At 35.6% G+C, this 18,324-nt stretch overlaps 1 protein-coding gene across 1 annotated transcript in view; it reads left to right on the top strand.

Annotated features, from left to right (window-relative positions):
• Positions 1-618: 618 nt before the first annotated feature.
• Positions 619-18,324, top strand: part of LOC127853742 (N-alpha-acetyltransferase 25, NatB auxiliary subunit-like) — a 96,417-nt gene continuing 78,711 nt past the window's right edge. The window contains exons 1-4 of the mRNA XM_052388489.1: positions 619-724; positions 10,323-10,408; positions 10,729-10,867; positions 11,629-11,825. Of these exons, the coding sequence (XP_052244449.1) occupies positions 652-724; positions 10,323-10,408; positions 10,729-10,867; positions 11,629-11,825 (495 nt within the window). The 5' untranslated portion in view covers positions 619-651. The remainder of the gene's footprint in view (positions 725-10,322; positions 10,409-10,728; positions 10,868-11,628; positions 11,826-18,324) is intronic.

Genomic DNA, 18,324 nt, shown 5'->3' with positions numbered 1-18,324 from the left:
TATGTATTTTTCTAACTTATTGATTCAAAGGATAATGTTGGTGCTGCCCCTTTTTTTGTTTATGTCTGGTTATACATTAAAAATACATTTGAAAAGTGTAAGTCACACTTATTGGCTGAAATATTGATGTTGATAGTGATGTCCTATATTTATCATTGCTTTCCGAAAATTATTGTCTATGAGATTTCCAAGACCAACTTATTGACTGAAATAATGATGCTGATGCGGTCTTATATATTTCTCATGGCTTGCTTATGCTGGTTGCCCGTGAGAAGCACAAGACCAGGTTTGCTTAAATAATGATGTAATGGTCTAAAAATATTATGTGTGTGGTGGTTAATTGTGTCCTAAATTTGGCATTACCTGATTATTGTCCCTGAAAGTGGTATACTAAGTACTGGTAATTGCCTAAATAATTATGATGGTGGTTGTTGGGTCTACATCTGAGTTCTAATCATTTTATGTTTATAGTAGGTCAATGGTGGTCTATTAAATAAGAAAAAAAGAAGTTGATCAATATGAACATGATTAATCTATCGATTTTATTTAAAGTACGTCATTGTTTGCTAAACTAAATGGAACCGGTTATAAAGTGTCATGTAACCTATATTTGCAAAAATCAAGCGCCTCCATTTCGGCGAACTGACAAACATGGCGTCCCGTAGCCATGTGGAAAGCAAATTCAATTCAGAGGTTGCGGAGCGACGTTTGCGGCCAATTTATGGTACTTGCAAATTTAAACATTATACATCAATTGGTTTTTAGTAAGCCACTTTTTGTATCAAAAACTGATATTTTATTTTGTTTTTGTAAAGCCGAGGTTTGTTGCTGTCAGTGTCAAGTTTGTTTTAGTTTCACTTGTCGCAAAAAGGGATAACCAATTGTTAGTGCATATAAACGTACTCCTTTGATAATTTTGCTATGGCGGCTCTGGGAGTCCATATGCACCCATTCATAAACACAATCCCAGTTCTGAACAGAGATTCCGTTAGTCTGAAATCGCGGTGGTGTAGTGAATGAGGTGTCCGCCTAGCGATCGGGAGTTCGTGGGTTCGCTCCCCACTCGGGGAGCATTCTCGTTATCTCCTCCATAGACACCTAGTACTGGTTCTTCCCAGGATACGGACTCGATAATGTCCCTCTGCCTATAATGCTCTAAAGGGCGCTTGGCAGTATATATAGATAGATAGATAGTCCATATAAACGGACTCCCAGAGCCTTTGATAATTTTTGCTATGGCAGGGTTCGCCAAAACCGTCGGTCCGCCGGTCCTGACCAGCAAATATTTCTCAGGACCGACAAGTGATTTAAGATAATCGGTCCGACTGACCGACACAATCGGATGAAAAATGGTTTCAAAAAGATCACTCAAAGTGTAAAATATGCTTTTGGATAAATAGAAGGTAAATGCTTTTTGTTCAACTTCTGTCAAAATCCTTTTTTTCTTACCTTCATTTTGATGTTTTGATGTTTAAAGTTGGATTAGAATTGACTATCACATGCGAGTTCAAAATCAACGGTCTTTGTTAAAAAAAGCAACCGAGTGCGTCCGCCATTTTGTTTGTTCCATTTAATTATTCCACAACAAAAACCGCATGAAAACTTGTTTCAACAGGCATTTGTGAGCATTTCTGTTAAATAGTTTCATTATTATATTCTTATGGGAAGGATATATTTTAATTTACACACCAACAATTTCTGAAATCAAAATTAGATTTTTCACCCGATGTACTATATTTCGGATATTTTAAAATTCGGACATAGGGATATTTATGTTTTGATTTGTTGTTGATAGTTTGTAGCAATATGTTTTGTGTTATTTCAGACAACAAGAATGGATGGTGGTAATGGGCCTTTCTATCAAGAAATAGGTGTGAAAGACATTCATTTAATTGAACCTGGAAATCAACCTCGGCTAAGAGAAAATATTTTAACAATAGGTGTTGTTTTAGAACTTGTGAAATTGGCTAATAAACAGAAATTGAAGTCATCCAAAGTAGTGTGAATGGGTGTGTGCAATTAAGTCAAACTTGATTGGATGTCACCCTAACTTCTCAAGAACACGGATTTGCAGAGCTGTGCAGGCTAAAAAACAGTTTGACAAAAAGAAGTCTAAAAAGAATACCTTTGGTTTATATGTGGTTTATTATTAGTATAATAATTGTTTAATTATATCGACTTTAGACATGTTTTTATTGTATTTTAATGTGATCAAAACCAATAAACATCTAAAACGTACTCTCTTTTGTTGTGTTTTGCTGCTATAGTTAAGTCGGACAGTGGGACTGACAGAAACTGATTTGGACTGACAAAAATTTCAAGTCTGTCAGTCCGAATGACTGACAGATTTTTCAAGTTTTGGCGAACCCTGCTATGGCAGCTCTGGCAGTCCATATGCACCCCTTCATAAACATGTTTGTTTGTACGCTGTATCCGCCATATTGGAAAATTGACCCAATATTGGTTAGGTCGCAGTACACCAATATTTTGCACGTTGGGTTATGTGCTCCAGCCTATAGTCGATAAATGTGGTTTGATACAGAATACACTGTTTCAAATTTAAACATAAATATGTCAGCGAGAAAAGTGTGTTGAAACATTGTCGTGTTTTTATAGGGTGCATGCAAAGGATAACATCTGTAGGTTGCCATTCAGGTAAATTTAACATGTTTATGAATTTTATTCATAACTTTCCACAATTTGTCTCGAACGACGTCTGTTTAGTGAAGCGCACAGATTTGCTGCGCTGAACTGCACCCACCCACCCAAAACAAATGTGATACAACCTGGTATTTAAGAAAATGTTCTAAGTAATATTATTTCTCTCTTAAACTAGCAGTTAAATTGAACAGGAAAAACACTTACGAGGGCTTTTTTTCCTTCTTTGGGACCCGCCGAAAAACAGCCCTTTCCCCTCGGATTTTTTTCCCCACAGCAGGTAAATTTTACCCCGGACATCATTTTTTCCCCTATCAAATTTGTTGTGTTTTTTTTTTAATTTTAAATACAATTATAAGTTAACCTGTTTAGAAAATATAACATATTGCATAATAACATTATCTGTTGCCTTTAACCCTTGGCCCCGATAGATGCGTATAATCCCGAGTCTATCGATTCCCTGATACATGCGTTTATTACCGTCTCTATCGATTACCGCATGCATGTGAATTTGGCTGTGTCTATCCATTACCCGATAATCCCGTATATTCCCAATGTCCATTTTCAAATGCAAATTCTGATTGATATTGACGACAAAAGTGCTCAAGAAAACTCATAAACACAAACATCCGACATTTTTCTAACGTGTCAAATAAATTTCGGCATATGTTTCTATTTAAAAATTTGATGAAATAGGTGTCCAATCGGGACAATGGTATTCAAATTAGCGTAAATAACATAATGTAGTGAGCGCACATCGTGTACAGTTAATGTTCTGTTACAAATTGTAGCCAGAAATAAATACATCTATATGCCCATGATATTTTCGTGTCAGGTCTTTGTTTGGACATAAAGAGCGCAAAAATAGGCGTGGGTGTATTTATTTATAACAAAAACTGCGTAGCGCAGACAACAACGTAAAAGCTTCGTAGTGAATTTCCATTTAAGTATTGGGGCATCTCGCAAATGATTTTGACATTTTCCTGAATAAAATAAAAGTAATAAACGCTGTATCATTTTCATATTTTAGTTCCTTCAATATTGCAACAATTATTGTACTGTATCTGATTGCACGCAAAGTGCCGTGTACAGTTCATGAATATTCTTTTACAACGACCAATTAACAGCGTCATCTATATTTAGATTTTATGCAATATGTACAAGTCATTTTCTGGAAATTGGGAGAAAGTAAAAGTAATTTTTCGAAAATAGACCAACGTTTTTTTCCATTTAATTGTCATAATTATTTATATTTTATTTTGTCTGTGTATGTTTGTTTGGTTCTCATTTTTCTTATGAAAATTAATATCGTAATGATAAATGTTTAAAGCAAGTCCTGTTTCCGAGATCATTTACGAGAATTACTTCGATATATTTACTGACATATAAAATCATGGTTTTGACAGACGACACGTGCTAATCTGAAGTTGGTGTTTTTGTAATACACAGGATATTGGATTATCGCTGCTTGATTGAGCAATAAAACAAAGACGCAGTCGGCGGTTTTCAGTAGGCCTTTTGTACTGACCAACATAATAATTAATAATGCATGTGCTTATCTAACATTTAGGGATAAAACACACGGGATACTAGACACTTTGGGCTTGTTTGGGCCATAAAACGCAATCCCGGTGGCTTTTTTCAGTAGCACACGTGTCCAGAAACTAACGAGTTCGGGTAATAAAGCACAGAGATTATGATCTGAAAACTGCATGGCGTCTGAAATAAAAACAAAATGCCGAAAAATCAAAAGATTAATCGCCTAATGTTACAATTCAATATTTTAAGGCGGGGTTCTCACTGCATTTCTTGTTGCATTCGTATACGCTTGTATTACTTGTTATAACTTATATCCTCGTATTATTTATTAGAATACAGACTTAAAATTTATATGGTTGGAATGAGAATTTATTTCTCTACAATATTTACATTGACACAAATGATGTGAAATGCAAGAAACTAAGTGAAAATTAAGCCTAAACAAGACAGGTGTAACAGTTGAGAATGTTTCCATTATTTTCCCAATAACCCTATTGAGATGGTGTAGTCAGGCTTATCAGCTGTATATGGAGTCACTGTTATCAGAACAGCAGGACTGGTATTAGCCTGGAGTGGCAGATCAGATAAGAGGTCTATCAGGGAAAGGGTTAAGACTTTCCTTATTTTCCCCAAAATCCGGCGTTTCGAGTGTTTTTTCCCCAAAATCCGACATTTCGCGCGATTTTTTTTCCCCTTCAAAAAAGGCCAGGCCCTTTCCCCAAAATCAGATAAAAAAACCTGCTAATGGTTGAATATGCAGCCAGTAATCTGAATTCTTATCCAGAATTCTGATATGTCAGTTGATTAGGAAATAAGGAATGGCAGCACCAGGAATTCTGAAAGAAAGACAATGCATTGCTATATTAAATATTATATAATTACTTTTGTAAGATGAAACAGAAACACAATGATGATAAAACACTATTTGTTAAAATTGTTTAACACACACCTATTAAAAAAACAACAGATAAACATATAATAAAATAAAAATAAAAATATATTAATAATTACTGTAAGAAGTTTCAAACTCAAAATATGCGAATGTATGTACCAGCTCAATATCTTTAAACAACTTTCTGGATTTAGTAAATAATTGTAGATATCATACATGCCAGAATTTTTTAGGTCCAAAGCGGGACATTCCATAAAAAAATGTCGGGACATTTGACCAAAAAGCAGGACACCTAAAAGTTAAAACGATCTATCATTCCACCTTTACTGAAGTCAGTATAGTACTAACAAAAACTCTTGATACTTTTATTCAAGACATAAAACATCTGATATGAAGCATGGAATCTAAAACATAACAATAACAGTTTTATTTAATAAGACAATAGCAAACAACGAAGATAATATTCATCTTTTTAGAGTACATAAAAATCTGGAACATTAAGACAACAATACTCATTATATTACTTTCAATGGCAAACATTAACGCAGGGGAGGTTATCCAGTACACTGAAAGTACGGGTTACAGTAAACTATCTACCGAACAGTTACATCAGCTTGACACGGAATGCGCGGCCGTACACATTTCCGAGGTAGGTTTTTGGTGGAAGCAAACCGTCTTTGTGTTCATTTTAACTGCCAACAATTGGAGTAGGGTCAAACTGTCATGCATAGCACCTCGTTGTTTTTATTAACCAGGTTTTCCGAAGGAAAAAACTGGTTATTAGATTGGCGAATGCGGGCGGGCTGGCTGGCGGGCTGGCGGAATAAGCTTGTCTGGGCCATAACTATGTCGTTCATTGTCAGATTTTAAAATCATTTGGCACATTTGTTCACCATCATTGGACGGTGTGTCGCGCGAAATAATTACGTCAATATCTCCAAGGTCAAGGTCACACTTTGAGTTCAAAGGTCAAAAATGGCCATAAATGAGCTTGTCCGAGCCAAAACTATGTCGTTCATCGTCAGATTTTAAAATCATTTGGCACATTTGTTCACCATCATTGGACGGTGTGTTGCGCGAAATAATTACGTCGATATCTCCAAGGTCAAGGTCACACTTTGAGTTCAAAGGTCAAAAATGGCCATAAATGAGCTTGTCCTGGCCATAACTATGTCATTCATTGTGAGATTTTAAAATCATTTGGCACATTTGTTCACCATCATGGGACGGTGTGTCCCACGAAAGAATCATGTCAATATCTCCAATGTCAAGGTCGCCACGACTAAAAATAGATTTAAAAAAAAAAAAAAAACTTACAAAGGGGGTTAATTTTTTTTGGTCATTTCAAAAGTTCAGTTTGAGTTTTCTCCCTTTATCAGATTTTTTTTTCACAATGAAAACCTGGTTTTGTGACAATTTTGTCCCTTGTTACAATTACACCCAATTACACTAGACAGGATGGGTATCACTTATTGGACTGTTTGTTGCGATTTTGGTATATTGCACATTCGGATTATCCCGCTATTTTGGAACTAAACATTGAATGTAAAAGACTCATTAATGAATTAGAGTTAATTTTACAACACAATTGTTTTGTAAACCGTTTCAAACAAAGACAAAAACAAACACATTTTCAACATTTATTTCATTATAATACAACTATCGATAGCAATAAGCGACCACTATCTTGAAGACCACCATGGTGTGAATGCCTAATAAAATCAATAATTAGCCGATAAATCGCTAATAAGGTGTCATAAACAACACACGAGAAGTAGAATGGAATTGTTAATCGGGGGCAATAAAGGGATTAGCGTTGGTAAGTGTTAGCGAAACAGAGCTTGAATAGCGAAATTTATTGGAAACCTATAGACCTTACATCGTTTTTTAACGAATGTCATGACAAATCGTCTCATATCGGGAAGCCGGGACAAAGGGCCCAAACTTGGGGCTGTCCCGCCGAGATCAGGACGTCTGGCATGTATGTAGATATATTAATTAAGAGCTTGGTTTCTTTATGAAAGGAACTTAGACCTAAAGATGCTGAAATAAAATAGTGCACTGCATGCAAATATTAATTAAGTGAAACTGACAAACTGAAAGAACAGAACATTTAACCAAACATGTTTTTAACAAGCTCTAACTGATTCAATGTTTCTTTTCTTCAAAGTTTGCTATAAAAAAATCATGCAGAGCTAAAAATCTTTGACTTTTATAAGTTTGTGATTATGATCAATTACAGAAGTTACAATTTAAATGTTTAACATATGAAGACAAATCCTAAAATGTTTTACATATGAAGACAAATCCGGTACGACATGGTGTGGGTACGATCTGGAAGATTTTCTATGGCATAAGGAACAAAATAATTGAAATGTATTAAGTGAGTGCATACCTGCATCGATACCAGATGAGACGATATCTCTTCTCTCCAAACAAATACCGTATATATATCTAACCGATATATGTAAAACTTCTCAAAAGATCGTCAGCGCCAAAATGGGAGTAACTCATCTGATCAAATTACCTCCCTTTGGAGGGATATACTGGTGTTGGAAATAAATAAATATAAATAATTTCACGCGCATATACCTGATCCAAATGGTTAAGATTTATTTAACAACACAATAATTGATTTATTAAAAGCTAAATTTCAAGGGTATCTGTCTGCTTTCTGCAAAATATTGGCCTTCAATTTTTTACTTTCCCTTTTGAGCAATGATTTTTTCTTTTCCGGTCATGGCAAGGTCAGATACGGCTTATTTGGACATATCTCCTCCCACATATGCAAATGTTTCATTTGGATTACTTCATTCATGTTCGTAGTGAAGCGTTAAAAATACCCCACATTTTTCGGTCAACTTTTTGCCTGAACACCGATTGCACAATAATTTGCATAGCAGGTGCGTGGTTATTGCTAATTAAGGCTAGGGATGTATTAACTTCATAAACACAGTTTTAATGATAATTCTGCCGCCCGGAGTCCAGATGGCACTTTAATTGGTAAAAAGAGCAATATCAGACTTCTCAAAACTTCTTTTGTCAGCAGTTTTTTCACCATTTTGGGAATGGGGACGGATCTTTTAGGATTGGGAAAATTTGTGGCGTTTTGACTTAAATTGGAAGTGTTGCTGTATTGCTAAAAGTGCTTTCAGTATTATATTTACTAGGTTGAACTTATACAGCTTGATGGGAATGAACAAAACGTTGAGATTTGGGGGGGGGGGCCTTCCATAATGAATATTTAGGTCCCATTTGGTGAAAAAAATTCCAATCGGTGATCAGGCGGAATACCAGTTACGATTTTGAACAAAAGAACAACACTGGTCAGACATTTGGTCTGACTGGTCATGCAGAGTTTTCTGTCAGACCTGAGAAAATTTCTGAAATTTGATGTTTTCTTTTAAACCTTCAATTGAGAATTTTGGGATCTCATTTGGGAAAAATATATACGTTTTTCCATTGGGAATGGGTCCCCCTACAGGCCCCAAATTAAACGGGAAAAAACACTGGTGTGAGTGACCACATCATTTTGGTTACTTATGTAGACATCATCCCCCAGAATATCAGACCTGGAAGTCTAGAAAGATTTGTATATGCTCTAAAGCAAACTGGCATAACATCAACTAGGATATGCAGCATCCCTGAGCTACATTGATGAAGCTTAACACCAAGGCTCTACCATTCAGTCAGAGTGGGACACTCTAAAATCTGGCGTCCAAGAATCGCATCCAATAATCCAATACAATCAAAGATAAGCAAGAAGGTTTACCAAGGCTCAACAAGAACATGAAAAGGATGATAAGAAGTAAATCTCTATAATCATGCAAAGAAAAGTGACACAACATTTTCAAGTTTTCTCCAGGGAGAATGTAAAAAAGCATTTAAGAAAGCCCAGCTTATTTAAATCAATAAAACAATACAGAGAACCCTTCATGAAAACATCACCAACCCTTCTGAGGATTTGCAAAATGTCTCAGACAAAACTTCCCTGGTGCTTCCCAACTGATAGGGATAGCTGGACTTGTAAGTGAGAGTAAGGTCAAAGCGCAGTTGCTGATTGGCCAGTTCATATCTGCGTTTGCAAAGCACACAGGAGACACACCTTTACCTGGTGCTACAAAGAGATGTGGTACACCATTATCTCCACTCAACATCGATAGAATGTGCTGAGAGAAACTCATCCGAAAACATCAACCCTGCTAAAGCTCGAAGATCAGACATCATCCGAAACCTTGCACTGTAGACCTGTGCCAGCCAGTAAGCACCTGCTTAGTCAAACATCAACCAAACATCAATGCAGTGCCCCAGATAATTATTTGGGAAATAGGGTTTTCACTCATTGATTTTGAAAAATAGGGTGATTTTATTCTTGAAATAGGATGAAATGAGTTATAAAAATGCATATACCTTAAAGTCATTGCTGCTTTACTTCTGTTCAAGCTGCACACTTGTATTCATTCAATAAAACTGTAAACTATCAAAATTAACTTTAATAAACTGATGTTTCATAACATCTTTAATCGTTGAAACTGTCCATATAAATATAAACTTTAAACTTAAAAAAAAAAAAATGTTGTTAACTGATATCTTTGTAACTGTCAAACACATCGACTGATATTATGGCGCAATAATCGCGGACGTCTTTGTACCTCTCTTAGACATTTTTATTTCGCATTGTAATAGAAACTGAAAGTACAGATGCTTTACAAATATATGCACAATGTCAGAGCGACGAATTAAGTCAGATTGAAAACGCATGTATGTCGTCATAAATATTTTGGTCAGACGCTATATTTAAATATGAAAATATGTCCGCAGAGCGTTTGAATAACTTTGACTGTTGTCCTGCTTTGTCATCCAGGCGCTTGCTGAATGAAACCGTCACCGCATTATGATAATAACTCCAAAGAGAAAATAATGAAAATGAGCAAAGCATTTTTTGATCGAAGCTATTGTATCGTACAAATTAAATTTGATGAATTTGCGTAAAGGTCAAATTAGATGCGTTTTCAATACGCATCAGCCATGATATTGTATTTCTTTGCGCTTTTAAACATTTTAATAGGGTGAAAGACGCAGATACGCAGCTTATCTAGGGCACTGTCCGTGTACTCAGTAAAATTTCCTTGTGATTGTAAAGACGCTTTCGTCTCATCCATTTGCAAGAAAGGCAATATAAAATGTAAGCTACTAGAGCACATGATAACCAATCATACAATTCCAATTTCAGATTGCCTGGACAATGGGAACAATAAGAAAGCTCTTCAGGAAGCAGATAAAGCATTGAAAAAACAGAAGGACTTTCAGTGTGCAAAGGTTAATTTTAAATTGTATTTGCAATCAGTGCATTACAGAGTATTGAGTACATAATTACATGTGTATCAAAGGTTGAATGAAATAGGTTGAAACCACAAGCTCTTACAAGTTTCACATTTAGCCTTGGATTAATAGCTTTCTAATTTCATGAGTTACAGAATGTTTATTCATGAATACTTAAGTACGAGGTTCTAACTGTTAATATATCTTATTAGGTATACATTATATATGGTATACATCATAATAAGTTAAGTGATATTATAATACAACTGCAATTACAGTTTACAACAGTGCCTAGCATTCTCCCTATTTTGTTACAGGTATTGAAAGCACTGGCACTGCTGAGATTAGGACGGCAGGATGAGAGCTCAACACTGCTGGAGGAAGTCCACAAGCAACACCCTACTGAAGATTCCACCTTGAATGCAATGGCAATATGCTATAGGGAAATACATAAATGTGAGATGCTTTATTTTGCTATAGGGTGCTTTAGTTTGCTTAACACAAATGGTTTATCCACCTCTGATAGCAATAACAATGTTGACTCAAAAGTTGAAGAATGTAACAGTTAAACTATTTGTATTAGAAAAAAGGACTTCTTATATGAGTGATTGACTGTGATCATTAGACAGGCAAATTATCCATTGTATCATTGTTTTTTATCATTATCAATTGCTTATATTTCTTTTAAACAGCTTTATATACTTAAAGTTCATTGCTTATGTAAGTATCTTGGACATGTTTCGGATATTTCGGGTGCAGTATATTTTGCTTCAATATCTAAATTGAATCTTCACATAATAAATAATATCATTAAATACTTATAACAGTGATTATTTTAGCCCAATATGGAAAAGTACAGGTACAAGTTCATTTGGGAAAAATAAGGGCAAAAAACCCTAAAACTGGGAAAATTCACGTCATGAAGTCTTCATATTGGGAAATTGGGGTATTTTCAAATGCTTTAAAATTGATTTCTAACTGTTGTCAAGTTATCAATATTATATTTACTTAGGTTCAAGCTATAGAGCTGCATAGGAAAACTAACTAAATGTTGCAGTAATTTTTTTGGAAACCTTCAATTGGGAACTTTTTTGACAGCAAAAGTTAAATTTGTTTTTTTCCTAATGGGGAAAGTGACATTCTCTGGTACTTTATACAGAAGGAAAAAAATGGCTGAATAAATATCCCCAGCAATTTAATGTCTTATATATCTGCAGTGGACCTTATAGCTGACATGTACGAGAACGCAAACAAGTCACGCCCAGGCAATGAGGAGATCCTGACCCACCTGTTTATGGCGTACGTACGTCTTGGACACTACAAGAAGCAGCAGCAGACGGCCATGGCGCTACACAAGGTCCAGCCACAGAAGAACCCCTACTGCTTCTGGGCGATCATGAGCATTGTCATGCAGGTAAGGCCTAAAAAAAACATGTTTGTTTCAGGTGACCCGAGTAACCCGACCGACTTTGTCAGTTTACCCCCGACTGCAATTTTTTTATCAATTTTTTTTCAAAGAATAGAGTTTTACACAATTCGGACGCGATTTAGATCGCAAATGTATTGATTAAAATAATGACATTCAAAACAATTTATTACCGGTAATTACGGACCAAATCGGCAGAGTTGCATTCACAAATGTTGATCTCTTTTGTCCAAACACCGCAGACAGCAGTCTACACAATAGGTCAGTAGACGTTCTATGTGTGTTTACATAACGCCTAACACTTAATCCAGTTCCGTCCAGATGTGCTCTTGAATCAGTATACAGTACAATTGCTGTTGCAATAATTACTCAACTAAAAGACCGTAACAATAAAGAAAGGTCGTGTTTGATTTGAAATTAATTTAGAGGAAATATCAAATTATTCGTGATATAATTGTGTTAAAAAATACCAAAGAAATGTTAAACGAAATCGACAGAATTCAATGTTCTCTGCGCTACAAAGTTTGTATAAAAAAATCAATACACGCACGCTTTCCACGCGTATACCTTTACCTTGTACATTGCCGCATAATTTTCGCGCTTTTTTGTCGGGAAATATACATGATGACTATATTGGAAGCATGGAAGCATTTTGTAAACATCGTGTTATCATTAAAAAATCGGAAGTGTGTTTCGGATTACAAATTATTATTCTCATTTGGGAATTTAACTGAACATTTATACTTGTGTTATAATTGTTATGAATTAAATATTGATTTGTTAAAACGCTTTACGTGTTGAAAAAAATGTTTTGATAATATTATGCATTAAAAGCACAATTTCCAGGAGGATAACACCCGTTGGCTATCATCAGTCTCTTACGTAACTTGCCATGGTTTTATTGCGAAGAAGTACACTGTTCAAACCAATTAATGTGGTACATGTAGGTTTAATAAACAAAGCCATAAAACTGCAATAAACCCCTGAAATTATCGATTGATAGTGACATGGGGTTATTGACGCATATCTGATTCACACTGTTGCCACCAGTTAATATCAGATTCTACAGAGAACAAGAGATGTGTTTGTCAGAAACACAATGCCTCCTAATGCGCTGCTTTGAATTATTTTTTTGACCTTTGAACTTAAAGGATGACCTTGACCTTGACCTTTCACCACTTAAAATTTGCAGTTCCATGAGATACACATGCATGCCAAATATCAAGTTGCTATGTTCAATATTGCAAAAGTTATGAAGAAGGTCAAAGTTTTGGTTAAAGTTTTTGAATTTGTTTTTTTGACCTTTGACCTTGAAGGATGACCTTGACATTGACCTTTCACCACTCAAAATGTGCAGCTCCATAAGATAAACATGCATTCCAAATATCAAGTTGCTATCTTCAATATTGCAAAAGTTATGACCAAGGTTAAAGTTTTGGGACACACACATACAATGACAGACAGGCCAAAAACAAAATACCCCCGATCTTTCGATCCGGGGGCATAAAAAAAAAAAAAAAAAAAAAAATTCCCTACCTACCGACCCTCTTTTATTAGGCCTAAGAGGACAGGGTTTTCTGTCTGGATGAATACAGTTACAGATATAGCAGCTAATAGATTGGTATGGATGCCCACCCTGGCTCTTGCAATTTTTCTTGTACCAAAGAAGTAGAAGTTTTCTTTTAGATAATGAAATGGCCACCCCCCCCCCCCCCATTTTGAGGGAGCCATCATTACACATTCAAAAACATCAATATAATGCACTGTTAATAAAGTCTATAAAATGCATTGGTGTGGAAGACAGTTCCAAAGAGCAGGGGTTTTTATCTGATTTTTGGGAAAGGGCCTTGCCTTTTTTAAGAGAAAAAATCGCGCGAAAAGCCAGATTTTGGGGGAAAAATCGCGCGAAACGCCAGATTTTGGGGAAAATAAGGAATGCCTTAAATAATCAATTTAACGTATTTTACTGTTTTTCAAGCAAATTTAAGGCAATATGTCATTTAATATGCAATATTTTTTCCATTTTCTACACTGGATCAGGTTAACTTATATATTTAAAGGTTTAAAAAAAAAAAAAAATTGGGGGGGGGGGGGGGAATGAATTCTTAGGGAAAATTTTCCTGCTGTGAGGAAAAAAAAACCGAGGGGAAAGGGCTGTTTTTCGACGGGTCACAAAGAAGGAAAAAAAAACCTGAAGAGGCAGATAGTCCTCCGGGTAATTTCAATCCTTTGCAGTTATATTGCATATTATCAGCAAAAATGTTGTAACTTGCAATGTCTAATGATCTTTTTGGCTTGGTTTGACTGATTCATGCTTGTGGCATTTTATATGCTCATCTATTTTTTGAAAAAAAATTATGAGCTATTGTCATCACCTTGGTGTTGGCGCCCGGTTAAGATTTGAGTTTAGGTCCACTTTTCTCATAAAGTATCAATGCTATTGCATTCAAACTTGGTACACTTACTTACTATCATGAGGGACTGGGCAGGCAAAGATAACTCTGGCTTGCATTTTGACAGAATTATGTGCCCTTTTTATACTTAGAAAATTGAAAATTTTGGTTAAGTTTTGTGTTTAGGTCCATTTTATTCTTTAAGTATCAAAGCTATTGCTTTCATACTTGCAACACTTACTAACTATCATAAGGGGACTGTGTTGTGAAACTCTGACTGACATTTTGACAGAATTATGTGCCCTGTTTATACTAAGAAAATTGAAAATTTGGTTAAGTTTTTTTGTTTAGGTCCACTTTTTTCCTAAAGTATCAAAGCTATTGCTTTCATACTTGCAACACTTACTAACTGTTGTAAGGGGACTGTGCATGCAAATTTATGTAACTCTGACTGGCATTTTGACAGAATTATGGGCCCTTTATACTTGAAAATTTGGTTAAGTTTTGTGTTTTGGTCTACTTTACCCCTAAAGTATCATAGATATTGCTTTCATACTTGGAACACTCGCAAACTATCATAAGGGGACAGTAAAGGACAAGTTGCATAACTCTGGTTGTCCATTTTACGGAATTATGGCCCTTTTTTGACTAAGTAATTTTGAATATATGGTTACATTTTGCGTTTAGATCCACTTTACTTCTAAAGTATCAAGGCTATGGCTTTCAAACTTCAAATACTTTCATGCTATCATGAGGGTACTGTACCTGGCAAGATGAATTTTACCTTGACCTTTGAATGACCTTGACTCTCAAGGTCAAATTATTAAATTTTGCTAAAATTGCCATAACTTCTTTATTTATGATTAGATTTGATTGATACTTTGACAAAACAACTCTTACCTGATATACCACAATTGACTCCACCCAAACCATCCCCCACGTCCCCCCGAAACCGGCCCCCCCCCCCCTCAATCCCCCCCATTTTTTTTTTAAAAGATCATCTAATGAATGACCACCACACCCTCACACTATAAATAAAATAATTTTTATTCCCCCGGTAGGGTGGCATATAGCAGTTGAACTGTCCGTCAGTATGTCAGTCAGTCTATTGGTCCGTCCGAAAAAAACTTTTACATTGGCCATAACTTTTTCACTATTGAAGATAGCAACTTGATATTTGGCATGCATGTGTATCTCATGGTGCTGCACATTTTGAGTGGTGAAAGGTCAAGGTCATTCTTCAAGGTCAAATGTCAAATTTATGGCGTCTGTCCGTCCGAAAACTTAAACATTGTCCATAACTTTTTCAATATTGAAGATAGCAACTTGATATTTGGCATGCATGTGTATCTCATGGAGCTGAACATTTTGAGTGGTGAAAGGTTAAGGTCAAGGTCATCCTTCAAGGTCAAATGTCAAATATATGCAGGGCTTTTTTTCCTTCTTTGCGATTGGCCGTGGACGGACATTTCACAATTTTGACACGGCCAATTCACAAACCTGACATGGCCGTGAATATTTACAAAAACGGCCGTTTTAAATCGGGAAAAACGGACTTTTTGTGCTCAAAACTGTCAAAAACGGCCATTTTGGAACAGAAATATAAGTTTCATAACCTCGTTTTTTAATTCCGAATTCGCGAAAAATTGTCGACTCGCGTTAACGATGTTTGCTTGTTTTAATCGATTTTAAAGTGTTGTGTAACCGGTGAAACCGGCGTAAATAGTAAAAGCTCTGCCTAGCAACGTCACTATAAAAAATGGCGACACTGAACGGTCTCTACTACACGAAGAAAATTTAAAAAAAAGGCAAAATAATCCCGATTTATTTAAATTAGGGATAACAGTAAAGAAACAAAAGCTTTCTACAGAAGGGTAAGATTTGAAACATGCACATTGATAACATTATAAGGAAAGTCATTTGATAAAAGTGAAAGTATCTGCCGCGGCTTGTGTATTGATGCTAGCTAGTCAAAACGGCCCCTAGTCAAAACGTCCCCTAGTATTGATGACCGAGACTTGTTATTCGTATCTGTTTACGATTGGAAATCTTGGTTAAAGTACATGTAATAATGTGGTTTTTTCATATATATATTTTTCATTTAAATGCATATTCATGACACATATTCATGATTCAAACTTTGTATGTAGTCTATTTATGCTTTGTGAAAAAATGTGAAAAATAAAATAACTTGTTTACATTTCTTACAAAAGTACTGTTTTTCAATGTATACCTAATGTTTCAGATCAAATGACAACCTCCCAGGGAGATCATCATGCACTGGCGAGGGTCAGGCTCACAGAACATGAAAATTATCATGAAGAAGGAATTTTCCTCTTCAGATGTTGAGAGAATTATTGACATTTTCAAGAGTGAAAAGAACAGAGTTCTAAAGCTGTAAAGTCCAGAACATGTCTGAGTTATGTGCCCTTGAAATGTTCTATGTTTATAAATGTTATTCCTGTGGTTAAGAATTGTTGGGACCAGGTATTTTAGTTGCATTTGGTACATAAATAATTTTTTGCAAATCAGATGTATGTATATGTGTTGTTATTGTATCAAATACAGTATTCATAGAAGGAAAATATGCCTTTATTGCATTATTTAAGGAAATTTTGATAATATTCAAGTGTTTAACATGCTTTAGCTATGCTAATGCATTGAACTTTAAATTTCACAATTTTAAGAAGTTCGCGACTCGTTTTTTCACAATTTTAAGAAGTTCGCGACTCAATTTTTCACAATTTTGAAAAGTTCGCGACTCAATTTTTCACAATTTTGACAAGTTCGCGACTCATTTTTTAACAAAGTGAGGGGCCGGGGCCGCTTCACAAAGTCAGGAAAAAAAGCCCTGATATGGTGTCTCTCTGTCTGAAAACTTTAACATTGGCCATAACTTTTTTTAATTTTGAAGATAGCAACTTGATATTTTTGGCATGCATGTGTATCTCATGAAGCTGCACATTTTGAGTGGTGGAAGTTCAAGGTCAAGGTCATCCTTCAAGGTCAAAAAATGAAATAAATTCAAAGCGGCGTTCTCATGAAGCTGCACATTTTGAGTGGTGGAAGGTCAAGGTCATCCTTCAAGGTCAAGGTCAAAGGTCAAAAAAAAATTCAAAGCGGCGTTATCATGAAGCTGCACATTTTGAGTGGTGGAAGTTCATGGTCAAGGTCATCCTTCAAGGTCAAAAAAATTATAATTCAAAGTGGCGTTTTCAAGAAGCTGCACATTTTGAGTGGGGGAAGTTCAAGGTCAAGGTCATCCTTCAAGGTCAAGGTCATCCTTCATGGTCAAAGGTAAAAAAAAAATAATTTCAAAGCGGCGTTCCCATGAAGCTGCACATTTTGAGTGGTGAAAGTTCAAGGTCAAGGTCATCCTTCAAGGTCAAAGGTAAAAAAAACAAAAAACTTTTTTTTCAAAGCGGCGCAATAGTGGGGCTTTATGTTTCTCACCAACACATCTCTTGTTTTTTTCAAACATGGTTTGGAAACACAAATATTTATTTTTATTATTTTATTTTTGAAATACCGTGCAACCATCCCACCCAAGAATCCCCCCCCCAAAAAAAAAAAAAAAAAAAAAAATTTGCATTTTTTTTTTGCACTTTTGGAAGATAATGTTATGAACGACCACACCCCCACACTATACACCCCTCTCCACTCCACCCCTCCCTCCTTTGTGATTGAAATTGAGATAGGTCCCTACACCTTTAAAAAGAAAAATAGATGAGCGGTCTGCACCCGCCAGGCGGTGCTCTTGTTTTTGTTGTTTTAATGAAGCACAATGTTGTTGTACAGTTTCATGTGCAAATACGGAACTGTGTTAATATCTTTTTTTGTCATATTATCCATGAGAACTTTAGTTCTCTCTGACATTACCTGACTATAAATACAGACACATGTATCCTTTTTAAATATTTTAACTATTTATATAAATAAAATATGATGCAAAACATCTGATTCTCAATAATATATACATACCATAATTTTCTGACTGTTACATCAGTATATTTGACACTTTCTAATTTTTATACGCCTGTATAAAATACGGGACGTATTATGTGAAACCCCTTGGCGGGCGGGCGGGCGGGCGG

The sequence above is a fragment of the Dreissena polymorpha genome, chromosome 1, assembly GCF_020536995.1.
Source record: "Dreissena polymorpha isolate Duluth1 chromosome 1, UMN_Dpol_1.0, whole genome shotgun sequence".
Taxonomy (NCBI): Eukaryota; Metazoa; Mollusca; class Bivalvia; order Myida; family Dreissenidae; genus Dreissena; species Dreissena polymorpha.
This window is presented reverse-complemented; position numbering and strand designations above follow the sequence as displayed.